Source organism: Cherax quadricarinatus, chromosome 88 (assembly GCF_038502225.1).
Source record: "Cherax quadricarinatus isolate ZL_2023a chromosome 88, ASM3850222v1, whole genome shotgun sequence".
Lineage (NCBI taxonomy): Eukaryota > Metazoa > Arthropoda > Malacostraca > Decapoda > Parastacidae > Cherax > Cherax quadricarinatus.
In genome coordinates, this window is record NC_091379.1 from 17475153 (window position 1) to 17490571 (window position 15419).

At 40.9% G+C, this 15419-nt stretch overlaps 1 protein-coding gene across 1 annotated transcript in view; it reads right to left on the reverse strand.

The window, feature by feature from the left end:
- LOC128698628 (glutamic acid-rich protein) overlaps positions 1-15419 on the reverse strand; it is a 144591-nt gene that overhangs the window by 120948 nt on the left and 8224 nt on the right. The window contains exons 2-3 of the mRNA XM_070104015.1: positions 9557-9616; positions 9241-9408 (exon numbers count right to left, since the gene is read on the reverse strand). Coding sequence (XP_069960116.1) covers positions 9241-9408; positions 9557-9615 — 227 coding nt within the window. The 5' untranslated portion in view covers position 9616. The remainder of the gene's footprint in view (positions 1-9240; positions 9409-9556; positions 9617-15419) is intronic.

A 15419-nucleotide genomic window follows, 5' to 3' on the forward strand; every position in this document is an offset into this window, starting at 1 on the left:
AATGGTTTTTAATACTTGACGTGCTGTTGGAGTGTGAGCAAAGTAACATTTATGAAGGGATTCAGGGAAACCGGCAGGCCGGACTTGAGTCCTGGAGATGGGAAGTACAGTGCCTGCACTCTGAAGGAGGGGTGTTAATGTTGCAGTTTAAAAACTGTAGTGTAAAGCACCCTTCTGGCAAGACAGTGATGGAGTGAATGATGGTGAAAGTTTTTCTTTTTCGGGCCACCCCTGCCTTGGTGGGAATCGGCCAGTGTGATAATAAAAAAAAAATAAGGACCAGCTTGAGAGTCACTGAACCCCTGTCGCTCAAAAAGGTGTTTCAGAGAGGTCTGTTTCTGGCACACGTTAGGAATTGTGGTGGCAGCAGGGGTGTGTGTTGGGAGACAGGACAAGACAGTCCTTCAATATCAACTCTATGGCTTATTTATCTAGCACAATCATCTGCCATAATAAACAATATTACCATAGAAACATGATATGTACTCTAGAATGAATATGTCATATGTTTATCTCCCTAACCTACGAGTGTTGTTGTGTTGTTTATTGTTGGGTGTATAAGGGCCACTGAAAAATGAGCCTTGCAAGGTGGTGGTGATGGCGGCAGCAGAGGCGGCGGTGTTAGTAGCCCTATATACCTCCAACAACATTGGAGGAGACAGTTTCGTGCTGTCCTTTTTCTATCGATTAATCACATAGCTTACCTGATACACAGTTAACGCTACACTTTATCACTGGCTGGCGCCATAGCCTTTATTGACTCCTGATGCTTTAGTATCGTACATATCCCAGAATCACTGAAGAAGGCATATTCTCCCCTCTCTCTCAGCCCTTTACCAAAGGGTTGGCTTGCACTAGGAACTCTCTTTGGGCACTAAAAAGAATGGAATAATATGAAATGTATCGTATGAACGCGTGGGATCGTGCTCACTAGCTGATAAACTATGGCACACAGTGTCAGGCCGCTGTTGCCAAGTGGATACATTCAGGATGAATGACTTATCGAGCTCAATGACAGTCACCGAACCAATATTTTGACGAAAAAGTGTTACGATTTCCGAATATTACGAAGTCTGACAACCACGATATCCAGGGTTATACTGTATTTCTTCTGAGGAAAATGGTTTCGCAAATCGTCAATTTCGCCATTAGTCACACTCTCTGGAACGGATTAATTACAAAAAAACGAGGGTCCACTGTACCATCCTCCTATCCCTGTCTTGGAGGCTTATATTAGAGAAAATAGAGTATAGCACAGGGCTGTGATATACACTGGTAATGCACCATAAAATTGAAACAAAAAAGCTGTTTTCTCTACACAGAATATCATACATAGCAGCATATATGTAGAGAACCTAGGATAACCCAAAAAAGTCAAAGTGACTTATTTCCAGTACCTAGCTTGGCCTTGCCATATAAGATTTTTGGCAAATATATTTTTCTATCAGTTGTTTGTTTGGCTGTCTTATTAAAATTTGAGCAATGTATGATGGAAAGATGCTTCTTAACATACACCCAAAATGAAAGAAATCAGACAATAAATAACAGAGTTCACTTATCAGCCATTAGCCGCCCCATAGCGGTACATTTTCATATGGTTTTCATGGTTGTATTCTCGGTTTTTTGGTCTCATTTGATAGAATGGAAGATATATTACAAAAAACTGATATGATTTTCATTGGTTTCACGACAAAAAGTACCTTAAAATTGAGCTCAAAGTAGCAGAAATGCTCGATTCTTTGCCAATGTTCAGGAGTAAACAAATGATGTTACTGTCCAATACGTATCCGACTGGCCAGTCTAATACGCAGTCACGAATGGGTTGACATTATTTATACAATTATTACAATAATGCAGTAATCTGCATAACAGTAAATCTTCTAACAAGTCGGCCGTCTCCCACCGAGGCAGGGTGACCCAAAAAAGAAAGAAAATCCCCAAAAGAAAATACTTTCATCATCATTCAACACTTTCACCTCACTCACACATAATCACTGTTTTCGCAGAGGTGCTCAGAACACAACAGTTTAGAAGCATATACCTATAAAGATACACAACATATCCCTCCAAACTGCTAATATCCCAAACCCCTCCTTTACAGTGCTGGCATTGTACTTCCCATTTCCAGGACTCAGGTCTGGATAAATCTACAATAACTGTTTTCCCTGAATCCCTTCACTAAATATTACCCTGCTCACACTCCAACAGATCGTCAGGTCCCAAATACCATTCGTCTCCATTCACTCCTATCAAACACGCTCACGTAAGCTTGCTGGAAGTCCAAGCCCCATGCCCACAAAACCTCCTTTACCCCCTCCCTCCAACCTTTTCGAGGACGACCCCTACCCCGCCTTCCTTCCCCTACAGATTTATACATTCTCCAAGTCATTCTACTTGGATTTATTCTCTCTAAATGACCAAACCACCTCAACAACCCCTCTTCAGCCCTCTGACTAATACTTTTATTAACTCCACACCTTCTCCTAATTTCCACACTCCGAATTTTCTGCATAATATTTACACCACAAATTGCCCTTAGACAGGACATCTCCACTGCCTCCAACCGCCTCCTCACTGCTGCATTCACAACCCAAGCTTCACATCCATATAAGTGTTGGTACTACTATACTTTCATACATTCCCTTCTCTGCCTACATAGATAACGTTTTTTGCCTCCACATATACCTCAACGCACCACTCACCATTTTTCCCCTCATCAATTCTATGATTAACCTCATCCTTCATAAATCCATCCACTGACACGTCAACTCCCAAGTATCTGAAAACATTCACTTCTTCCATACTACTCCTCCCCAATTTGATATCCAATTTCTCTTTATCTAAATCATTTGATACCCTCATCACCTTACTCTTTTCTATGTTCACTTTCAACTTTCTACCTTTGCACACATTCCCAAACTCATCCACTAACCTTTGCAATTTTTCTTTAGAATCTCCCATAAGCACAGTTTCATCAGCAAAAAGTAGCTGTCAATTCCCATTTTGTATTTGATTCCCCATAATTTAACCCCACCCCTCTCCCGAACACCCTAGCATTTACTTCTTTTACAACCCCATCTATAAATATATTAAACAACCATGGTGACATTACACATCCCTGTCTAAGACCTACTTTTACTGGGAAGTAGTCTCCCTCTCTTCTACACACCCTAACCTGAGCCTCACTATCCTCATAAAAGCTCTTTACAGCATTTAATAACTTACCACCTATTCCATATACAGTGGACCCCCGCATAACGATCACCTCCGAATGCGACCAATTATGTAAGTGTATTTATGTAAGTGCGTTTGTATGTGTATGTTTGGGGGTCTGAAATGGACTAATCTACTTCACAATATTCCTTATGGGAACAAATTCGGTCAGTACTGGCACCTGAACATACTTCTGGAGTGAAAAAATATCGTTAACCGGGGGTCCACTGTACTTGCAACATCTGCCGCATTGCTCCCCTATCCACTCTATCATATGCCTTTTCTAAATCCATAAATGCAATAAAAACTTCCCTACCTTTATCTAAATACTGTTCACATATATGCCTCAATGTAAACACTTGATCTACACATACCCTACCCACTCTGAAACCTCCTTGCTCATCTGCAATCCTACATTCTGTCTTACCTCTAATTCTTTCAATTATAACCCTACTCTACACTTTTCCTGGTATACTCAGTAAACTTATTCCTCTATAATTTTTACAATCTCTTTTGTCCCCCTTCCCTTTATATAAAGGGACTATACATGCTCTCTGCCAATCCCTAGGTACCTTCCCCCCTTTCATACATTTATTAAACAAAAATACCAACCACTCCAACACTATATCCCCCCCTGCTTTTAACATTTGTCATGATCCCATCAGTTCCAGCTGCTTTAGCCCCTTTCATTCTACGTGCTTCATGCACCTCCCCCACACTCACATCCTGTTCTTCACTCCTAAAAGATGGTATACCTCCCTGGCCAGTGCATGAAATTACCGCTTCCCTTTCTTCCTCAACATTTAAAAGTTCCTCAAAATATTCTCGCCATCTACCTAATACCTCCCTCTCCCCATCTACTAACTCCCCTACTCTGTTTTTAACTGACAAATCCATTCGTTCTCTAGGCTTTCTTAACTTGTTTAACTCACACCAAATTTTTTTCTTATTTTCAAATACAGTGGACCCCCGGTTAACGATTTTAATCCGTGCAAGAGGGATAATTGTTATGCGAAATAATCGTTATGCGAATGAATTTTCCCCATAAGAAATAATGGAAATAAAATTAATCCGTGCAAGACGCCCAAAAGTATGAAAAAAATTTTTTTTTACCACATGAAATGTTAATTTTAATACACACAAACTGAAAAAGGCATGCACAATTACATGACACTTACTTTTATTGAAGATCTGGTGATGATTGATGGGATGGGAGGAGGGGAGAGCATTATCTTCTTACTGTTTAGAAGGGGAATCCCCTTCCATTACGACTTGAGGTAGCAAGTCCTTTTCCGGGGTTACTTCCCTTCTTCTTTTAATGCCACTAGGACCAGCTTGAGAGTCACTGGACCTCTGTCGCACAACAAATCTGTCCATAGAGCTCTGTACCTCCCGTTCCTTTACGATTTGTCTAAAATGGGCCACAACATTGTCATTGAAATAGTCACCAGCACGGCTTGCAACAGCTGTGTCAGGGTGATTTTCATCTATAAAGGTTTGCAGTTCAACCCACTGTGCACACATTTCCTTAATCTTTGAAGTAGGCACAATGGATTCCACAACTGGCATAGGCTTCTCAGGGTTAGCCCCAAACCCTTCAAAATCTTTCTTAATTTCCATACTAATTCTCACCCTTTTTACCACAGGGTTGGCACTAGAAGCTTTCTTGGGGCCCATGGTCACTTATTTTCCAGAAACAGCACCGAAAACACTGTAATAATACGAAATATTCCGAGTGTATGCTTGGATGTTACCGCGGAGGCTGGCTGGTAAACAATGGGACGGCCGGCACATGTGAGGCTGGCTGAGGGCACATTGGACGCGTCTCGGACGAAAATCGGTAAGCGGGTTTTTAATCGGTATGCGCGGCAAAAATTTTGCGATAAAAGTAATCGGTATGCGGAAAAATCGCTATGTGATGCCATCGTTATGCGGGGGTCCACTGTATAGGATGCGAATTGAGTGATCCGGCAAAATCAGTAATCCGGCACTCTACAGGTGCAGATGATGCCGGATTAGTGATGACCAACCTGTACTACAAAATTACTATACGGAACAGCACTGTACTGTAGCACTACAGGTTACAATACCTGTATTCTAAGTGTACGATTGTCTTCTGCATTAACGGATCAAATCACCTAGTTCAGAAGACAAGCAAATAAGAAAAATTTATTTCATAATTCAGAAGTTTCAGATAATAGGCTATATTGTAAGCCCCCTAACCTGGTAATTTAACCCTTTGACTGTCGCAACTCCAAATTCTGAAGTGTCTCCTGGTGTCGAAAAATTTTTGGGAAAAAAAATAATTATTTTTTCTTGTGAAATGAAAGAGAATCTTTTCCCGATAGTAACTACACTAAAAGAACAAAATTTGATCGAAAACTTACGAAATTATGCTCCCGCGAAGTTAGTGATCTCAGGGATATATACGCATTGGCAATTTCGCTGATTTTGAGCCCTATTTTCAGCCAATTCCACTGTTCCAGTCAACCAAACTCATAGCTATTTCTTTAGAACTCCATTTTTTCTATCAACTGAGTACAAGAAACTGCCCATTTACTGATTTCACCTACCCAACAAAGAGGTCAGAAACTGGCAATTTGGCCAATTTCACACAAATTAAAAAAGATGCCAATTACAAAATAGGGTCCAGAATAAACAATGCAGACATTCTTGGCACTAAAATAACATATCCTCTGTTCATTAGTCACGTCTACAGGCCCCTCTTATATTATTCTTGCTTTCTATTTTGATTTTTTATTCACACAAAAAATAGAAGATTTACTGTTATGCAGACTACTGCATTATTGTAAAAATGGTATAAATAATATCAGTGAAAGAATATCAGACTCCCCAATTGACGTGTATTAGATGTGTGGTGTGATTTGCTTACCCTTGAACAGTGGTAAAAATCAAACATTTCTGCTACTTTGAGCTCAATTTCAAGGTCGTTTTCATCATGAAACTAAACAAAATAATCTCTATTTCTGTAAAATGTTTTCCATTCTATCAAATGAGACCAAGAAAATGAGAATACAATCATAAATACTATAGGAAAATACACCACAAAGTCGGTGTTTTAATCCAAAAACACGGTCAGAGTTTTTGTCTCTCATTATGCACTGTGTGCTGCAGGATTTTTTTTATACAGTGCACACTGACTACACAGACCCATTCTCTCACATGTGGGCCTACCAGCTTTCTCCTGCTTGATTTGAAGCCGCTAGAATTATTGAGTATACAGTGGACCCTTGACATTCGATACTAATCCATTCCTGAGAGCTATCGAACGTCGAAAATATCGGAAGTCGAATTAATTTTCCCCATAAGAAATAATGGAAATCAAATTAATATGTGCAAGACACCCAAAAGTATGAAAAAAAAAAATTTACCACATGAAATATACCTACCATCCAACTTACGACCTACTCGCCTTACGACCACTCGACTTACGACCGTGTTTTTTTATGCCAAATTTCTGGGAAATAAACAACTATTTGTGTTGTACACAGTGTTTATCCTAAACCTTACAGTATAAAATACAGTACTAACAGCATAAAAAGTGAAGTAAAACATGAAATACCAAAATAAAACAATAAAATAAAGTCATTACAAAAATGTTTTGTTGATATTCAGTAGTAAAGTTCGACTTACGACCATTTCGACTTACGACCGGTTTCTCGGAACTGAACTCGGTCGTAAGTCGGATGGTAGGTGTATTAAGTTTAATGCAATAGAATAATTACAATAACAACAATAACAATACAATAATAACAATAGAATAATTGACACTTACCTTTAATGAAGATCTGGTGATGATTGATGGGATGGGAGGAGGGGAGTGTGTCAAAGTTGTTACTGTTTAGAAGGGGAATCCCCTTCCATTAGGACTTGAGGTAGCAAGTCCTTTTCCGGGGTTACTTCCCTTCTTCTTTTAATGCCACTAGGACCAGCTTGAGAGTCACTGGACCTCTGTCGCCGTTCCTTTAAGATTTGTCTAAAATGGGTCATAACATTGTCATCGTAATAGTCACCAGCACAGCTTGCAATAGCTGTGTTAGGGTGATTTTCATCCATAAAGGTTTGCAGTTCAACCCACTTTGCACACATTTCCTTAATTTTTGAAGTAGGCACAATGGAGTCCACAACTGGCATAGACTTCTCAGGGTTAGCCCCAAACCCTTCAAAATCTTTCTTAATTTCCATACTAATTCTCACCCTTTTTACCACAGGGTTGGCACTAGAAGCCTTCTTGGGGCCCATGGTGACTTATTTTGCAGAAACAAGCACCAAAAACAGTGATAATATGGATAATATGGAATGTACCGAATGTATCCTTAGATGCGCGCACACTGGCTGGCTTGTAAACACTGGCACACACGGGGCAGTTCAGGCCACATGTGGACACGTCTCGTATGAATCGTATCGAATGTCGGGTTTTCCATCGAATGTCGAGGCAAAATTTTTGCATTAAAATGCATCGAATGTCGGATTTATCGAATGTCGATGGCATCGAATGTCGGGGGTCCACTGTATATACGTCCGAAACACTGGCTCATAAGATGTATATATACGGCCGTAACAGTCGAAGGGTTAAAGCAAAAACTGTGTAAACAGTGAACTTACTGCCAATACTAGCCACTGCATGAAAATACCAATGTGAATCAGCATATAATAAAGCCCACTGTTAAACAAAATTGAACTCAACTTCAATATATGTTCATCTAAGAGAGTTCCCTGTACATGTACGTGGAATTTTTTAACCCTCTGACTGTCGCAACCCCCAATCCTAGAGTCTCTCTCTCTGTCACAAAATATCTTGAGGAAAAAAAAAAATTTCTTATGAAATGACAGAGAATCTTTCCCCAATGGTAATGGCACCAAAAGTACGAAATTTGATGGAAAATGTACGGAATTATGCTCTCGCGAAGTTAGTGATCTCGGCGATAGTTACACATTGGCAATTTTGCCCACTGTGAGCCCTATTTTCGGCCAATTCCATTGTTCCAGTCGACCAAACTCATAGCTATTTTTTTTAGCACTCTACTTGTTCTATCGACTGAGTACAAGAAACCGCTCATTTACTGATTTCAACTACCCAATAAAGTGGTCAGAAATTGGCAATTTGGCAAATTTCACACAAATTAAAAAATAAGCCAATTTCAAAATAGGGTCTAGAATGAACAATGCAGACATTTCTGGCATTAAAATAACATTTTCTCTGTTCATTAGTCACGTCTCCAGGCCCCTCTTATATTACTCTTGCTCTCTCTTTTGAATTTTTATTCACATCAAAAATAGAAGATTTACTGTTAAGCAGACTACTGCATTATTGTAATAATTGTATAAATAATGTCAACCCATTCATGACTGCGTATCAGAATGGCTAGCTGGACATTTATTGGACAATGGTGTCATTTGTTTACTCTTAAACCGGCAAAAATCGAACATTTCTGCTACTTTGAGCTCCATTTCAAGGCACTTTTCATATTGAAACCAATCAGTTTTCCATTCTATCAAATGAAACCAAGGAAACGAGAATACAACCATAAATACTATATGAAAATACACCTCAAAGTCGGCGTTTTAATATAAAAAAAACACAGTTGGAGTTTTTTTTCTCATTATGCACTGCGTGCTGCAGGATTATTTTTATGCTGCACACACTGACCACACAGACCCATTTTCTCACATGTGGGTCTACCACCTTTCTCCTGCTTGATTTGAAGCCGCTAGAATTTTTGAGTATATATACGTCAAACACACTGGCTCCTAAGACGTATATATATGTATGACCAAAACATTCAAAGGGTTAAAATAGGCAGAAAAGTCAAATTTCCAGATAAACATGATAAACATGAACTAATGTAAAATAATTTCTTAAAAACATTTTTTCTAATTAACCCTTGATCAGGCGAGGGATCATCCATAATCCACTCAAAGGATTCACATCATAAACCTAACACAAGTCTAGGTTCAGTTCAGTTTCCAAGACGGTTATGGTGATGTTAATACCAAGACACTCACCTGCTCTGACCATAACCTCTGTCTCTGTAGCCCCCAGAGCCTTCATGTCTTCCTCCTCTGTCGCTCCACTTATATCTATCATGGTCATAACTGCCTCCACCACGTCCATAGCCTCGGCCGCCACCACTATCTCGCCCTGCCCGGCCAAACCCACCACGGCCTCGTCCCCTGTGCAGCCAGCAAGTAGTGCATAAATATTAAGGGAAGAAATTAACATTACAGTACCTTATACAGTAATACTATAAACAAGATGCCTCCTATACACGAACCACAACCAATATCATAAAACTAACCATGCACGTTTATAATAACTAACCTGTAACGGACACCACCTCGGTCATCACCACCATAACCATCTTTCTTATAAGCTGGCATCCTGTCAATAAAAAATACAGAGTTAAAAAATACAGCAACTTGACTCCAATACGGTACAGTGCATGTAGCTGGACCATACCTGTTAATGTGCACCGAAAGTTCTGATGAAGAGATGAAAGCATAAGTTCACAGACAAGTGCTGCTCATGTGCAGCACTATCTTCCCTCAGGAATCTTAAATGTTTGATGGACCACCACATTTAGAATCCTTCTGAGACATTGTTAATTCCTTTGTGCATTCACAGACTTGCAGAGCACCTAAACCATTCGTCAAACTTCTATATATAGTAGGGGCCCCACTTATACGGCAGGTTAGGGTCCAGGCTACCACCATAAAGGGGAAATTGCTGTAAAGTGAAACGCCTTTTTTCCACTTATAAATGCATATAAATGCTAGGTAACAGGTTTACATTAACACATATTAAGTTAGCCATAGGACTAGGCATTAAAAAACACAATAAAACAAAATACACATACAGTACACTTGTTACTTACCTTAAAATATTAATACACGTGAAACGTGAGTGGCAGTATAAGAGTTTCTCCATGTCAGCAATAAGTCACTTTGACTTTTCTGGGTTATCCTAGGTTCTCTACACATATGCTGCTATATGTAACTGTATTTGATGGCTATCTCAGCCATCAACATACAGTGGACCCCCGCATAGCGATATTAATCCGTGCAAGAGAGCTCATTGTTATGCGAAATTATCGTTATGCGAATGAATTTTCCCCATAAGAAATAATGGAAATCAAATTAATCCGTGCAAGATACCCAAAAGTATGAAAAAAAAATTTTACCACATGAAATATATATTTTCCTACACACAAAGAGAAGGATACATGCACAATAGTAGAGTAGTACACTGTACATGCACAATATATATTGTGCATGTACTACTCTACTAAATGAAGAATAAATGACACTTACCTTTATTGAAGATGCAGCAATGACTGATGAGACACTGTGTCCTGGGAGTGCCTTTTCCTCCTGAGTACTGTAGGTCCTGTTTGGCATTTTCTTCCAGAACAGGCCTTATCACACTGTGTATGCCACTACGATTCTTAAATCTCTCAAACCAACCTTTGCTTTAAATTCACCAATATGAGCACTAGTTCCAGGCATTTTTCCCTGTTCACCTGGGTGTTAGTCGACCTAACCTAACCTAACCTAACCTAACCGGACCCCAATGGAAATAAGTTAGACAGTCCTCGATGACACTGACTTTTTTGGGTTATCCTGGGTGGCAAATCCTCTGGGGTTAATTGTTTCTTGGTATTCTCAATAAGCCACACCAACAACGGTGCTACAGCAGCAGCAGCAGCAGCAGCAGCTGACAGTGCTACAGCAGCAGCAGACGGTACTACAGCAGCAGCAGCTGACGGTGGTACAGCAGCAGCAGCAGCTGACAGTGCTACAGCAGCAGCAGACGATGCTACAGCAGCAGCAGACGATGCTACAGCAGCAGCAGACGGTACTACAGCAGCAGCAGCAGCTGACGGTGGTACAGCAGCAGCAGCAGCTGACAGTGCTACAGCAGCAGCAGACGATGCTACAGCAGCAGCAGACGATGCTACAGCAGCAGCAGACGGTACTACAGCAGCAGCAGCAGCAGCTGACGATGGTACAACAGCAGCAGCAGCTGACGGTGCTACAGCAGCACCAGCAGCTGACAGTGCAGCAGCAGCAGCAGCAGCTGACAGTGGTACAGCAGCAGCAGCAGCTGTACCACCAATAGTAGCGATGGTTGATTGGGGTTTATTATACAACCTGGCCAGCTCGGAGACACGCACTCCACTTTCATACTTATCAATGATCTTTTTCTTCATCTCTATAATAATTCTCACCCTTATTGCTGTAGGGTTGGCACTAGAAGCTTTCTTGGGGCCCATGGTCACTTATTTTGCAGATAAAATCACCAAAAACACTGTAATAATACGAAATGTTCCGATTGTATGCTTGGATGTTACCGCGGAGGCTGGCTGGTAAACAATGCCACCGGCGGAACATGTGAGCGTGGCTCAGGCCACACATAGACGCGTCTCGGACGAACAGCGTTGAGCGGGTTTTTTAGCGGTATGCGAGGCAAAATCTTAGCGATAAAATGTAGCGGTATGCGGATTTAACATTATGTAAGGCCAACGATATGCGGGGGTCCACTGTACTTGTTAGTAGTAAGTTTATCCAGGTATACACAAATACAGTTATATAGATTATCATACATAGCAGCATATGTGTAGAGAACCTAGGATAACCCAAAAAAGTCAGTTCACTAAGTTTAATCATTTCTAACTTGGCACTTAAAGTAAGAGGCTTACAACTCTTCTTTTTATCACAGCTTAGCTTAGACGCCATCATCAACGAGAGCCAACTAGTTAACAAGACAGTAAATGAGAGAGAACAAGATACACAGAGTTCAGACAATGTAAACACACAAACTGAATGGGTGGCGGGCGAGTGACCGCTCGCCACCCGTTCGCCCACTCTCCCGCTCCCTAGTGATAAAAAATGCATATACAGTACATTTATTACTTACATTACAATATTTGTAGTCTTAATGTAGGGCGAGAGGTGAGTAAACGATATAAAAACGAATAAACGAGGGAGAGAGAGAGAGAATGAGTAAATGAGAAAGGAGAGTAAACAAACAGACGATGTCTGGTTTTGGTTGATACACGTTCATCTACACCTAACATCTCATATTTATGTTAATTTATTCTACTGTGGGGTGTATTTATCATATTTGTCACATAGCATGTTTATTATGTAATTTTGAAAAAAATATCATAGATGGATTAATGAAAATGTTTATATTAACGTAATATATGACATTAATGTGCCTCATTGATGACTAATGTATAATAGTACCATCATTAATATGGTGTCCTGAAGACTAATAAGACACTCTTAGTGATTTTAATGTGTGCCTGCATGCCAACACAGTATGTAAGTATATTTAGGTACAGGTACACATACGTATAATTATAAGAGTATACGTATATATAACACGAAATAACTTTAAAGCACTCAAAATTTTGAAGCTTCCAGACATAATGGAAAGATGCGGTGCTCACGGAGAATGTTAAACTGGGTGGGACGCGGTGACCATATTAGAAAGTCAGGTGGGGGGAGCCGTATAGCAAGTTTTGGTCATAATTGGAAATGTCTGTATTAATGGAATGCCGTAAAGCGAAACTTTAGTTGCCCATTTCTCAACTGCCTAGACATATTTTTGTGATGGTTGGTTCGTTTCATAAGGTTTGTCATGAAACAGGACAGGTGCTTCCTGACGCAGGTCTTAGACATATGATGACCTGCCACTGGAGCTTTTGGTCATCTGACCAAGGCCTTCCGCTGACTTACTGGTCCACCCCTTTAAAAATTATGGTCATAGTTATAACTATTCTACTACTAATTTGTGATGAGATTTTAAATTCTTAGCAGTCACATAGCCTAGGAATGGAAGTTATACCCAGATTTGACCTAAGGAAAGAAAGAGCAGCTTCAGTTCAAGAACTCTTCACCAGTATCAAGGTACCATTGTTACCTGTAGCACAAGTGATGGTGCCTTCCACTTACATTTGAAGAACCTGAGTTCATTTCCAGTATGTTGCCTTACACCTCTTGCCTATGCTCACTTAGCATTAAGTACCTAGGTGTTAGCTGACTGCTCTGAGTCACATGCTGGACAAGAGGATTAACCCTTTGAGGGTTTTCGTCGTACTAGTACGTCTTACGCGTAGGGGTTTTTGACGTACTAGTACGCATAAATTCTAGCGGCCTCAAATCTCGCGCGAAAAGGCTGATAGGCCTAGGTGTGAGAGAATGGGTCTGCGTGGTCAGTGTGCGCGGTAGAAAAAAAATCTGGGACCCAGTGGTGCATTGTGGGAATGCCCTCTTAGTAAACAATGTCCACCATGCCTCACGGTAAGAAGCTCCTCACTCCTCGGCGAATTGGGACACTTTTGTTCCCCAGTGACAGTTCTAATAGTGATGGAAGTGCCAGTGAAGATGAGTTTCGTGGTTTTAGTGAGGTTTTGACCGAAACTAATGACCATAATATCGGTAATAGTGAAGAAAACCCAGACGACCCTCAGCCTTCCACCTCTGGTGCTGGGCCCTCGTGTTCACGTTCAGTTGTTCCAGAACCCAAGAGGAAACTTCTATTTTCCCAAATCCCAGACTCAGATGAGAGCATGGGTGATGATAGTGATAGTGAATATGAACTACAAGCTCTTCAAACTAGTTCCAGTAGTGATAGTGAAGTGCAATATTCCCCAGTGAAGCGTCAGTATATACGACGATATATGCGCTCTGGAAGTGTGCCATATGTTATACCAAGGGGAAGGAGTGTATCTCGGAGTACATCCCGTGGCTGTACAACAGGAACAGACAGTGAAAATGACGAAGATACTGTTGCAATTGGGATGGAAAATGTGCGTGGTGGTAGTGGTGCCGGCGGTGAGGCACCAGCAGTGGGCCATGCTGCCAGCCACGCCGCTGCCTCAGCTGATCTAGAACAAAGGCCACCATCCCCCACTCCCCCACCACACCAGCCTCCACAACCACAACCTCCACAACCACAACCTCCACAACCACAACCACCTGTCATTGTCCAGTACCCACCAGCAGACCGCACCTGGGATTGGCAGGAAGCTGTCAATTTTGTTCCAAATCCCCACCAGTTTGATGGCAGCCAAAGTGGAATACGGCCATCTTGTGCACTTGGGAACAATGCCACTGAACTGGAATGTTTCGAGTTATTCTTTGACGAACCACTGATGAAAAGTATTGTCATGGAAAGCAACACATACTACGAGTACACCATGGCAAACACAATACTTTCACCAAAATCACGTCTACACCAATGGAAGGAGGCAACTGTGGCTGAGATGTATCTTTTCTTTGCCACAATAATGCTTATGCCACATGTGTATAAGCACAAAGTGAAATCATACTGGTCAACAGACCCCCTGATTGCAACACCAGGTTTCAGTGATATAATGCCAGTGAATCGATTTGTGCTAATGTTACGTATGCTTCACTTCTCAGATAAAACCAGGCCTGACAGAACTGACAGGTTTTATAAGATTAGGAATGTGTTTGTGTATCTGAAACAGAAATTCAGTACTCATTTTTATCCCTTCAGGAAGCTTGTAATTGACGAGTCTTTGATTCTGTTCAAAGGAAGACTCTCTTTCAAGCAGTACATACCAAGCAAGAGGAAACGCTTTGGTATAAAGTTGTTTGTGCTTTGTGATTGTTACAGTGGTCTGGTATTGGATATTATTGTGTACACTGGAAGTTATACATTGCAAAATACCAGGAAGTTATTGGGCATCTCAGGTGATGTGGTTCGAACAATGATAGAACCATACCTTGGTAAGGGGCATATATTATATACAGATAACTGGTACACAAGCCCCTCACTCAGTGATTTTTTGCGAGTGAACATGACAGATGTGTGTGGCACAGTGCGTGCAAATCGAAAACATATGCCCAGGTTTGATGCTGGCACTCGCAGAGGTGAGGTGCAGGCGTTTGCTGCCAATGACATCATGGCATTTCGGTGGCATGACAAACGAGATGTCACACTGTTGTCATCAATTCACCCTAATGAAATGGCAGACAGTGGCAGGCAGCATAGAGAGAGAAATGAACCCATTCTAAAACCTGCAGCTGTGATTGATTACACCTTCAACATGCGTTCAGTGGACAAATGTGACATGCAGATTGGGTTTGCTGATTGTGTTCGCAAGAGTTATAAGTGGTACATCAAACTGTTTTTCCATCTTCTGGACATT